The sequence below is a fragment of the Galeopterus variegatus genome, unplaced genomic scaffold (assembly GCF_000696425.1).
Source record: "Galeopterus variegatus unplaced genomic scaffold, G_variegatus-3.0.2 Scaffold5921, whole genome shotgun sequence".
Lineage (NCBI taxonomy): Eukaryota > Metazoa > Chordata > Mammalia > Dermoptera > Cynocephalidae > Galeopterus > Galeopterus variegatus.
Window position 1 is genome coordinate 74,134 of NW_007732032.1, and position 12,544 is coordinate 86,677.

Below are 12,544 nucleotides of genomic sequence, written 5' to 3' on the forward strand. Positions count from 1 at the left end.
ATGGATTTAAACACAACAGGCTTGGAAGAAATTGGAGATGATTAATTATTACCTATGGGGGAAAAAAGATCTTTAAAATAACACAGGGAGTAGCATGGAAATAGAGAAAAGAGAGAAAAAGTTGGCTGCTATAAATGAGACATCTAAAATAGATGTATAGTAAGAGAGTTACTGAAATACATTAGAGGTAAATCCACCACAGAACCACCAATGGCAGCCAGTGTCTCCTGAAATGTAGCTGCTGAGCAAAGAAGTTGCATTCTCAGGAATTCCCTCTTATTCACACCATGAATTTCTTCTCCACAACACATTAGGACTGCTGCCAGAGACGACCTGGTGGGAGGCTTGGGGCAGTGTCTGTAAGTGTCAGAGCAGAACTGAGACAGAGGAAGGACACTTCAGAAGGGAAGGAAACGACTTGGATGAATTTGAGGCTGAGGGCCGCTCTTGCTCTTTGCTTGTGTGTATCACAGGCTGTCCTGAATATTTAACCTGGCATAAAAAGAGATGCTTCACTCACTTGAAATGCAGAAATATTTATTTTGGTTTCCTTCATTGTTTTTGGAAATTCTGTTTTGGTTTATAAAACATACAAATAGCCAACACTTAAAAGCAAACATTCAAAACCCCAATGTGACAAATTTTTGACTTTTTGTGCAATTAAGAATAATACATATTTGAAGTTAGGCTACCAAACAGTGTTATTACAACGACAATTCCTTAGTGCAAACCCTGTTGTGCTTGTATAATATATGTACTCTTATTTCCAGAAACAATTGCTTTAAATGTATAAATGACAGCTTAATTCAGTCAAATGTGGCAAAGATTTGCAATAATGTGAAATGCTGTTAATTTCCCAAATTAACTTAAAAAAAAAAATCTCTTGAGAAGTTAATCCCAAGAAATGAGTTTTCCAGATTTCTACATCCTAGAATTTTGGCTTGTCAAATACATTTCACAGAAATCAGGTAGCAGTATGATATAAGAACATGTGTTTATTACTGTCCATTTCAATAAGTACCCAAGTATACCTACTCCCTTAATATTTTTAAAGACATGCTTCGCCTGAGAGTTTATTTCGGGGAAAAAAGCAAGTTAACTGCATCACAATCTTTTGATATGAAAACCACATTAAAAATCCATTGGCTGTTATTACAAAGAATGAGTGGTTCAGTGAAGATAAAGTGGACAGTTCTTTAGGTGTCACAGTTAGGCATGGTTGATCCAGGTAATTCTTTCTTGAAATGCTTGTCTTCACTGTAGGATCTAAGGCAGATTTTTTAATAACCCCTGGGAAGGAATGGAGGGAGGGAATCAGGTCTGGTGACCAGAGTCTGAGAACATTCTGCTGTGTGTGAGGATCCATTTGCTCTGATGAGTCGCTGCCATTCATCTGAGACTCCGGATCTGCACTGTTCTAAGTTAGAACTATCCTTCGATTAGATCTATCCTTCAGAAACCTTGCTCCAACAGGAATGACAAGGAACTATGGAGAAGAGTATAGTTTCATAACCCTTATGAATCAGAAGGGCTGTGTGAGTGGGGAAGGGAAGGTGGCAGGGATTAAAAAAAAATCTCTGGTCCTCTTGCACCATTCTCCAGCCGGGACAGTTTTTGTTTTTAAAGGGACAGCTTCCCTCCAGTGCACTGTACTCCTCAGAGCAGCAGACAACTGCAGCATTTGCAGCAAGTAGCAGACATCTCAGAAACAGCAAAGTCCTAACTCCTTGGTTAGAAAAACAGGGAGACAGAAATTTTAACACCCACCATTTTAGCTGAGGAAGTCTCAAATAACTTAGCACATTTGTAGTTTCTCCTTTACAATTTTTAAGGCTCATTTTGGAAATTGTATATCACCATAAACATGGTCTGCAACATGAGGTGACTGTAAGGCAGTGTTCCATTTCCTCTAATATTCCTATGACAAGAACCCGAAATGGACAAGTCAAACGTGAATGTTTCCTTCCCTATGCTTGCTGTCGTCAGAATTACCAACACGAAAGCCATGAGTAGAAGAAGAGATTGTGGAGGTGTGCTGCTTCTTCTGAGCCTTCTTCTCACATTAAACCTTGATGGTAGAATAAAGTTCCTCTATCTGTGACCGGAAATAGTTCCGTAGCTCTGGCCTTTTTGCCTTCATTGTTGGAGTCAGAAGGCCATTGTCAATAGAAAATAATTCCTGGTGTAGGGCAATGCCTTTGACCTGTAAACAAAGAAGGAGGGAAGAAGACACATGCAACCAGAGTCCAAGAAGCATGTAAGCCCCTGAAGGGGATAAAGATGATCTAATCCAGCCTCTTACTTCAGCCCAACTGCACTTTCTCAGCAAAGGACAGCTATCCTATTCTGAGGATAGAGTTCAGGACCACAGTCTGGCCTTCAGAAAAAGGGAGGCCATACCCTTGGTGAAAAAAACCCTTCCCCTGTCAAACTACTCCATTATTCATTCCTCGTGTATTTCTTTAGGTCATCTCATCCTCTTCTATAATCTACTTTTAAAAAATCTTCAAGTCAAAAATTTGTTTTACAGGAATTCATGCATTTAGATGAAAGTCTTACCTGTTCAAAAGGCTTTAGACCAGAATCCTTTCCAAGTCTCACCATGTCTTCTAGGATAGCTTTTTTGACATCCTAACAGGGTAAGAAAAATAAGATAGGTCCTCTGTTGGAGGTCCCTGCACATCCATAGGTGCACTTAATGCAAAGTTAAGAAACAGAAGACAGACTGGACACTTTAGAACCTTACCTTATTTCTGCACAATTCCTCAAAGGATCCTTCAAATCCTTTCTTTCGGGCCCAGGGACATAATGTCTCAACATCTGGTACCACAATTGCTATGAGAAATGCCTTTAACACAGATAAGTAAGTTACTGTAACATGGCTTGATCCAGATATGCTAAAATAGTGGCTCTTTATTTGTCAGCATTGTGGAACCCTGGAAGAGTCCGATAAAAGTTACGGACCCTCTCTTCAGAACACTCTACACTCCTCCCCGCAGGAGTTAACTGAGCCACATTAAGAACTCCTGGCTCTAAAATATAGATGGCATCAGGAATTTTGCAATTAGTGTTTTAAAAGAACCACTGGAAACCAAAATCTAACAAAATCCTAACTTTTAGTTACTTTTGTGAATATTTATTTTTATAAAACAGAGCCAGATAAGCAAACAAGGTCATAGATATCAGATGACTGCTTTAAAAAAAGAGAAAAAATTTATACAGATTCAATATTATAAAAATATCTAACACTGTACCTTATTCTTTACAATCCAGTAACAAAATTAAATAAAAATCAAAAGCATGATAATAGTCTAGATCAAAAAATAGATGCAATCTCAAAGGAAAATAAGTGCATTTTCTTACAAGAAACTATCCTCCTAAAATAATTTTAAAATCTTAAGATTCCCTTTCTCTTCCTTGCTATCATCTCTCCAATATTTTGGCAAATACACATTTCACTGAAATATTGATTTTGGTTTTCAACTTTTGAGTATTCGTGGTTCACAACCACCATTTGCTTAAAATGATTTAGGAGGCACATCATAAATAAGCTGGGTATTTACTTCCCTTGGTATACCAGACCATTCTAGGTAAAATGAAAATATGGAAATGAAAGAGAAAAACACTTTGGGTAGGAAATGCTAAGCAGCAAAAAGCAATAATGCATTAATGATATTCTAGCATGTCAGACTTGAAAGTCGGTTTATACTCATCTCAAACTTTCAATTACATTTAAAGCCCTTGAAGTACAAAGCACTAGAAATGCCTATGCAACAGGGTTCACAGCCTAAAAAAACCACATACCTGCAAGCTTTCTCCATGCACAAACACCTGAGCAACCAGTTCACTTCGTAGGTAGATATTTTCAATCTTTTCAGGTGCTATGTATTCTCCTTGTGCGAGTTTAAATATGTGCTTCTTCCTGTCGATAATCTTCAAGGTGCCATTCTGTTTATCAGAGGGAGGGGGCTATGAACGGGCCCTGGTTCGTTTCCACCCAGCGTCAATCACAACACAGTACAAGGTATTTTTTTTTTTTCCTTTTTGTCTTTTTTACTGACCGGTAACGGGATCGCAACCCTCGGTGTCGCGCCCGTACTGGGGACCGGCAACGGGATTGCAACCCTCGGTGTTGCGCCCGCACCGCGCTCAGCCAGTGAGCGGGAACCGGTCTCCACATGGGATCTGAACCCTCGGCGGGAGCGCCGCCACACTCCCAAGCGGCGCACTCTCCAGTGCGCCACCGGGCCAGCCCCACAGTACAAGGTATTTGATATACACTGTCATTTAATCCTAATAACATCTCACAGAGGTCAGTAATCAGACCATTTTAGAGAGAGGGAAACTAAGGCTTAGAGACATGAAGTAACTGGCCCAAGGCCGTTCAGTCAGGCAGAGATAAAGAAGGGACTCCAGAGCCCATTCCACTTCACAGCTTGGCCCCAGTGACTTGTCAGCCACCTAGCAGTGCTTTGCATGCTTCCTGTTTCAGCACACTTCATTCAGTCTCCTATCCGAATTAGGTACACACATATCTGGCTCTGCTGAGTGAGTTCCGTTCCTTGAGAGCAGGGACACAGACTATCTTTCTGCAGTGCTCTGCACAGAGTAATGGTTCAGGGAATGTTTACCACACAAAGGCAGAGTGTCCGTCTCCTTCATTTGCTTGTGAGGGGTGGTACTCCCGACCCTTTGGGAAGGGTCAGTTAACCGCCTCAGATATTAACTGTGGCAATACTAGTGAGCGTCCCTGAACCAGACTGGCCAAATCCCAGCAGTGCCCACCTCTGGTAATCAAAACCCCAACTCTACTTTCAACCTATCCCCACTGAGGGGCCAACCCCAAAAGTCATCCGTTGGAAAGTTTCTAGGGCTCTCTCATTCCATACCAGTTCTCGTCCATTTTCAAAAGGAGCAAACCAAGGCCAGGGAGGTTATAGTATGTGTTCATTAGAGCCAGAGTTAGAATTAGAACTGATATTTAATCCCTCTTGAACCTGAAAAGAGGGACTAGATTTATTTCTAAATAGTTTGGGTATCATGAAATATGAATTAATTTGGGGGGCCATTTTTCTAATGAAGAAAAATTCCAGAGTAACGAGAACCTTAAATCTACAAAAGTCTGACAATACACATTAATAAAAATTACATTAGCTATTTTAGTGCTTGCAATTCAACATAGTAATAATTTTTAAAAAGCAGTGGTTGTTACCACAACAAAAAAAAATCTGATCAAACCTATGGGTAGGACAGATAAAGCTTCTTGCACAAGCCTCTCATTCCTAAGAAGGATTCTGGAATTTCTCTACAGTAAGTGGTTTTGAGACTAAACTCATAGGAGTTGGTCTGATCCATGAAACACCCTACTTTTAATAAGATGACAAACCCAAGAAACATGTTCATTCCCAAATTCTTGCCCATCATTAATTCCTGGCAGTCTATCACAATTTCCCCCAGATCTTGTTTAACTAAGTTTTCAACATCAAGGCACAGCATTGATATTATAGAAACATAGTCTTTTTGGATTCCAAATGGGAAGTAGTAACCAGAGTTAATATGAAGCAGGAAAAAAAAGTATTTGCTAATGTTAAAGTGACAATCCTAAACAAGTAGGCTAAGAACATAAGCCTTTCCCCTGCAGAAAATGAAACAGTCAACATCACACCACTCAATAAGGAGAAGGGAAAGAGAAAATTTAGGGTACACTGGCACATGTCAGCTGTATAGCAGACAGAGTATTTTATTTCCTACAGTGCAACAAAACTCTTTGTGAACAGGGGAGGCAATGACTTACTGGTAACCATTTTCCAATGTCCCCTGTGTGTAACCAGCCATCTTTATCCAAAGCTTCTGCTGTTTTTGCTGGGTCCTTCAGGTAGCCCTGAAATACATTTGGCCCTTTCACACACACCTACAGAAAGAAAAAAAGATGATCTGTTAACAGCATTTACTGGGGCTTCTCCAAAGAAAACGTGTGTGTGTGTGTGTGTGTGCGTGTGCGTGTGCTACTGGGGCTTCTCCACAGAAAACGTATGTGTGTGTGTGTGTGTGTGCGCGTGCGTGTGTGTGTGTGTCCCAGCCTTTACCAAAAGCCCTGAATTCCATGATCTAGAGGGAGTTACCAGAGCCCCATCGGGATCTTGCGGGTACCTCCAATGCCCCCACTTCCCTTCCTTAATGACCTCATCTGCAGTCAAACTGCCAGGCTAATGCTTGCCTTGGGAAAGCCCCACAGGGGATGAAATCACTTTTAAGTAATTAGGGTTCTATCCAGTACCCAGTAGCTCACTAATAGGTATCCAGGGCAATTAGCAGACAGATGTGCCCCAAGGACTTAGGCCATGGGAATATTTGCATGCTCTTGGGCCCAAATCCCTCTCAAGTCTGGCAGAAGAAGGCAGGCTCTTGTGTCCCTCCTCCCTGCCCCTCAAGAGTTAAACATAAATGCACCTTCAGAAAGAAGCTGCTTGACTCTAGGATCACCAATAAAGTCAGCTCAATAGCTTTACTGAGCTGCGTCATAATGGGCAGCTAGTATAGGAAGTGGCGATGAGGCTAAATAACTAATGGGGTTTTGCTCACCTCACCCTCGCCCTTGGATGCCAGGTAATTCATATCTTCCACATCAATGAGTTTTATAATATTACAAGGCATTGGCGCACCAACATGGCCTGTACATTAAACAAGAGAATGATCATTCCTAAGGGGACTACTATCCTCAGGCCAATTTATTACTATAACAGACAAGCCTCCTCATAATAACAGCTGGTATGAACTTCTGGCTTCTGCACTTATAGCCATCCTCTCCCTGGTAAAATAATTTAAGAGTTTATTTATAGAATAGAGATGAAAATATTCACAAGTCTCTTCAGGACCTGTCCCAAGTTTGATGCTCTGAATACTGTATTTTTCAAAGTATAAATAATTTGGCTGCTGATTTTAAGGGTTCCTACAAATACCTGGAAGCAAGCTTTCTAAAAGCATTTGCCTGGCTTCTAGGTCTGACTGACCCCACCCTTTATATGCCATTCCTTTCTAGCCACCCCTCCCACATAGGGACTTCATAATGTCCCTACTCTCTATGAGAAGACAGCATATATGCAGCTTCAGCAAATCTTGACTATTCTTTCATGCACCACCTGGTTCCGATCAATACAGTCTTTATTTCCTTTAGTAGGGATGAGTGTGTTTTATATTTCAGTTTGGTAAGGTAGGACGGTGCTTTTTTCCACAGCTAATTGAACTCTCTTGCCAAAGGGTGTTAGGATTGGGTTCTTTCCATAAAACAAAAACAGATACTAGATATGTTCTAAAAGCGTTGCAAATAATTCTTCCTACTTTTTAATAATTTTAGCTTATGGAGATCACTACTCCAAATTCTCTGCTGGTAAGAAAAATAATTCTTCCTTTGTTTTAATAATTTTAGCTTATAGAGATCACTAGTCCAAATTCTCTGGCTGTTAAGGAACCTGCGGTTAAAAATTAAACAAGCTTCAAACTTATTAAGTTGTATGTGTTAAATATGTACAGCTTTTTGTTTGTCAATTCAACCTCAATAAAGTGGGCTTTATTTTTACAAAAAAAAGAAAAAAAAATTAAACAAGCACCATGAAGAAGATTCAAAAACTATCAGTGTCAATCTCAGTAGGATTAGGTTACTAGATAATGCTAATATTTACAATACATCAATAAGTTAGGGAAGTTTATTTATCACAGTATAGAATATACTACCCATGCAGCATAGAGAAAAGCACAGAAGTTTCGCAGTTAGACCTGGGCTGAAATCCTGGCTCAGAAGCATAATGCTGTGTAAATGCTTATACATTATTTACATGCTATGTAAGCACTTCCTCTCAGGAGTAACAGTACTTATCTCACAGGGGTGTGGTTGGGATTAAAATCACAGAATGTGCTTTTTTTTTTGGCAGCTGGCTGATATAGGGATCAAACCTTGGACTTTAGATTTATCAGCACCATGCTCTAACCAACTGAGCTAACTGGCCAGCCACCATAATGTACGACATAAGCAACCATCATACAACTTTATCCATGACAGGTGCCCAGTCAATTATTTTTGGGTTTGTCCTCCCCGTTCTTCCTTTTGAGAAAAAGGACTTGTGTTTATTTCTAACTGTAGTCCCAACACCTAGCAAAGCACATAGTATAAACTTAATAACTATTTGGGAATTAAAATTACCAGCAAATAATGAAACCCCAATTAATTACTGGAAAGCTCTGTTGGGCCAGATACTCTGAATCTGGTATAAAGGACATCCTCTCTCAGATGTTGCCTTAAAGATGCAGGCAAATCTCTACTCCTACCCAGCTTTACAGCTAGATCCCCCAAATTCCATCACACTTGGCCACGGAAGGCATTTTCCATATAGCTCTCTGATTTATAAGACTGTTTGCCCCAAGGCCCAATTATTTGAAATATGATACTATTTAAGTTGGTTAATGAATCAACCAATGATTAACCCAACTCCAATAATTCCAATAACACAATTTGAAAAATAAGACTCCTAAAAAGACTCTCCTTCCAATCATACCTGCTGTCCAGTCTCCAGGCACAGTCAAGCAACACCCGGCAGTACACTCCGTCTGCCCATAGCCTTCATAAAACTGGGTCACCAAGAGATGAAATGTTATTAAAGGGGGGGACAGTCACACACCTTTGCTGGAAATGCACAAGTAATTAAGTTCCACTAATTCCTGAGTAACGGCTGACCGTGGTGAAATGTCTTTTCAAATCTTCTGTTTAGTAAGTTCATTCAATAGTACAAAACACTTTCTGATAGCATCCACACATCTTCACCCCCACGCCAAGCAGCAGCTGTTGTGTTTATTTTCTACTTTCTGCAAGGGAGAACCCACGTGACAGGCCACTCCCCACCTAGGAGCACATTTGCTTTGTCAGTTTATGGGTGCACCCCACATGTGTCCTATCTGTCACCAAGTCTTCCTACCCCCTTTAAAAGAGGCTCTCAGCATGGTTTGCAGGTGGGTTATCACTCATGACCCATTCCCATACCTGCATGCCTGACTCTAAAGGTGAATCTTGTGCCTTACCCTAGAGAAAATGGTGGACACACACACATACACCCCTGCTAGGATAAGAAGTTATACATGCTTATTTCTTCAAGCAACCTAGCAATAACATACCTTCCAAATAAAAATAAGACACATACATACACACTCTGGAGGGCGAGTAGGATTGGGGAGATACTGGTCAAAGAACACAAAATTTCAGTTAGGAGTAAGTTCAAGTGACCTATTCTACAACATGGTGACTATAGTTAATAACAGTGTATGGCACAGTTGGAAATTGCTGAGAGAGTAGATGCTAACTGTTCTCACCACAAAAAAGAATATGAGGCAATGCACATGTTAATTAGCTTGATTTAGCCATTGAACAATGTGTACATTCATCAATACATCATGTTGTATACTGTAAACATATACAATTTTTATTTGTCAATTAAAAAAAAAGAGATAGACATGACACAAAAAGAATAAAAATGACTTTTGGTAAAAAAGAAGACTCAGCATTATAAAGTCTGGGATAATCCAGTGATATGAGTCTACCTCACCTGACAGCCAAGGGCTGCTCTCAGAAACGTCAGCACTGTGGCAGACACTGGTGCGGCTCCTGTGATCATCAGCCGGACTCTTCCACCCAGGCTCGACTTGCGAGGTAGGGAGACAGGGAGAAAGTGAGCAGTATATATCTGGGAGTCTGTGGGCTCCTCAGTCAAAGATACCTGCAGGAGATCCCTGTCCCTAATCCACCAGCTCCTCTGCAGGTTGCACCAAACTTACACTGGAGACGATGCACACATATTCATAACAGGAGCACAGGAATTAAATTTGTTTCTACCCATAACTACCCCATTTCTTCTCAATGGGCCAGCACCTCTGCTTACAGGTACTTTAGCGAACAAGAGTGTGGTGGATGCGTGGCATCTACCACAATTTTGGCATTTTGGGGACACTATTACAGATTCTTTATCACTCACACTTAAATAAATTACCTCAATAGTGACTTATTCCGGAAAAGCTCAACAAGATGGAGAATCAGATAGGCTACAGTACCCTGAATCCTTTTCCTCCTAGGTAGCTACCATATTGTTCAGATTTATCTTGGAGACTGAAGTTTACTTAATAGTTTGTCCTTAATTTTTAGACATGTGTCAAAATGAATAAAAACATGTCATTTCTCTCCCTCACCTTCATAGCTCTCTTTAAAGAAATAAAAAGCCTTGGGAGGAGCGGTAGGAAAAAAAAGTCCTATGGAAATTTTGAAACCCAAATTAGTTTTATGAGAAATGGTAGCTGTGAGTCTCCTTGTTACCTGTATTTTGTGGAAGATGAGTTTATCCCACAGGCTGTTGTTTCTAATGATACCGCTGCGAAGTTCTGCTTCTTTCCTTTTGGAGGCAAAGTCCAACAGCCATCGCTTCAGGGTGGTGTTTGCTTGTCCAAAAATCTAATGAGGCAAGAAATAAGGTTTTCATAACTACTAGGATGGCTAGAATCAACAAGTCAGATAGTGACAAGTATTGATGATGATGTGGTGAAATGAGAACCTTCATACACTGATGGTGGAATGTAAAATGGAGCAGCCACTTTAAAAAAAATCTGGCAGTTCCTCCAACAGCTAAGCACAGAGTTATTGTTATGACCCAGGAATTCCACTGCTAGGTTGATACCCAGGAGAAATGAAAATACACATCCATACGGCAACTTGCATATGAATGTTCATAGCAGCACTATTCATAACAAAAGGGAAAAACAACCCAAATGCCCATCGATGAAGGAATGAGTAAATAAACCGTGTTATATCCATACAGTGGAATATCATTTGGCCATTAAAAGGAATAAAGTACTGACATGTGCCGTGTGGATGAACTCTGAAAACATGCTAATGAAAGAAGCCAGTCACAAAAGAACACATAACGATTGTATGATTCCATTGATATCAAAGTCCAGAATAGAGAAATCTACACATTTAGAAAGTAGATTAGTATTTGCTTAGGGGTAGAGGAAGATAGAGGGTGGGGGATGATTGCTAAAGAGTAGGTAAAGGGTTTCTTTTTGAGGTGATAAAATTTTCTAAAATTGACTGTGGCAATGGTTGCAGAACTCTGTGACTATACTAAAAACCTTTGAATTGTACACTTTAAATGGGTAAATTGTAAGCTATGTGAGTTATATATCTCAATAAAGCTTGAAAAAAATAAGAAGGTTCTCAGAAATGAGAAGCCCTGCCTCAAAATAAAGAGTAACACTGCCCAATGGAAATTCATTTTGGAGATCGCCCACGCTGTTCACCAACACTTTCTCACCTTCCCCACTGTCTTGCCCCAGCTGTGTGGTCCATGTGGTCCTGGCCACCACAGAGGGGCTGGCATTCTCTTGGTCCCCACCTCAGCTGAGTTGCTTCTCTCAATGAAGCCAAGTAAGCATGATTCTACATATGCATGGAGCGTTACAATCGATTAAAACCATTTCACAGTTAATGTTTTCATGTGATCCACCTAGCAACTTTATGAGACAGACATCAAGGGAGAAGAGGGAACAGTCCACTTTGCAGATGAGAAAGCAGAGGCTCAAAGAGTTCATTGAAAAATAAAATGACCTCCCACCTTACTTATAGTATTTTGTTTTAAGGTTCACACAGTGTGTTCACATGTGTTTTCTCTCATAACCCTTGCTAACAACTCTGAGGGAAATGGACGCTAATATTCCAGATGAGTAAACTGAAGTTCTTAAGATTAAGAGGACTGTCGATGGCCATACAGATGGTGCAGGACTGAGCCCAGTTCAAACCTGAGCCTCTGACTCAGAGTCCAACACTCTGTCTCCCACACTTTGCCGCTTGTAACTTACTCGGTCAAACATCCGGTTCAGCAGTCTTGGAACCACAGGAAAGATAGTCGGTTGAAGCACCTTGAGGTCATCCATAAGCAGCCTGATATCTCCTTGGAAAAATCCTATTTTAGCTCCATGACACAGCATTACACACTACAGAAGTAATTAGAAACAGCAAACATTTATCATTGCTTCAGGGGTTACACAACACATACACACACACAGACAACACACGAGACTTCAGTTTTAGCATTTCAGGCGTGTTTCCAGAAATCTTGAAGTTTCTAAGTATAGGCAGCTTTTTAAAAATTGTTTTTGTATTTACCAGTCATTGTATAACATAGAAATGTGGTATTTCTCTTGATCATGCTGAAGGTACAGGAGTTAGCATGAAACCAGGGTATGTTGTTTTTAGTCATGATTATAGAGGTTCTACTATTTTAGCTTTGTGATAAATATCTACTGAATGAGTGACATGGAATTATACTCTAAATATTTTTAGCCTTCCAGAAACTTTAGGTCTAGTTTATTCTCAAAATAAAAATGTAACTACCTGCCTACAGTCCAATCTTATTAAAGTTTCATTTTCTTTTATTTGAATCTAACTAAGATTTCTGATAAGCTGCTGGACATGCTGAAGTTGAGACAATGGGATATCTAATACCAGAGTGGC

General features: G+C 40.2%; 1 protein-coding gene across 2 annotated transcripts in view; it reads right to left on the minus strand.

The window, feature by feature from the left end:
• Positions 1–516: 516 nt before the first annotated feature.
• The window catches only part of ACSL1 (acyl-CoA synthetase long-chain family member 1), a 39,480-nt gene continuing 27,452 nt past the window's right edge, over positions 517–12,544 (minus strand). Inside the window, exons 11-20 of one of the 2 annotated variants that reach the window (XM_008590201.1) lie at positions 11,890–12,024; positions 10,352–10,486; positions 9,591–9,686; positions 8,550–8,622; positions 6,583–6,671; positions 5,795–5,911; positions 3,805–3,948; positions 2,747–2,848; positions 2,560–2,631; positions 517–2,203 (exon numbers count right to left, since the gene is read on the minus strand). In XM_008590201.1, coding sequence (XP_008588423.1) covers positions 2,063–2,203; positions 2,560–2,631; positions 2,747–2,848; positions 3,805–3,948; positions 5,795–5,911; positions 6,583–6,671; positions 8,550–8,622; positions 9,591–9,686; positions 10,352–10,486; positions 11,890–12,024 — 1,104 coding nt within the window. In that variant the 3' untranslated portion in view covers positions 517–2,062. The remainder of the gene's footprint in view (positions 2,204–2,559; positions 2,632–2,746; positions 2,849–3,804; positions 3,949–5,794; positions 5,912–6,582; positions 6,672–8,549; positions 8,623–9,590; positions 9,687–10,351; positions 10,487–11,889; positions 12,025–12,544) is intronic. The other variant, XM_008590202.1, reaches the window with a different exon arrangement.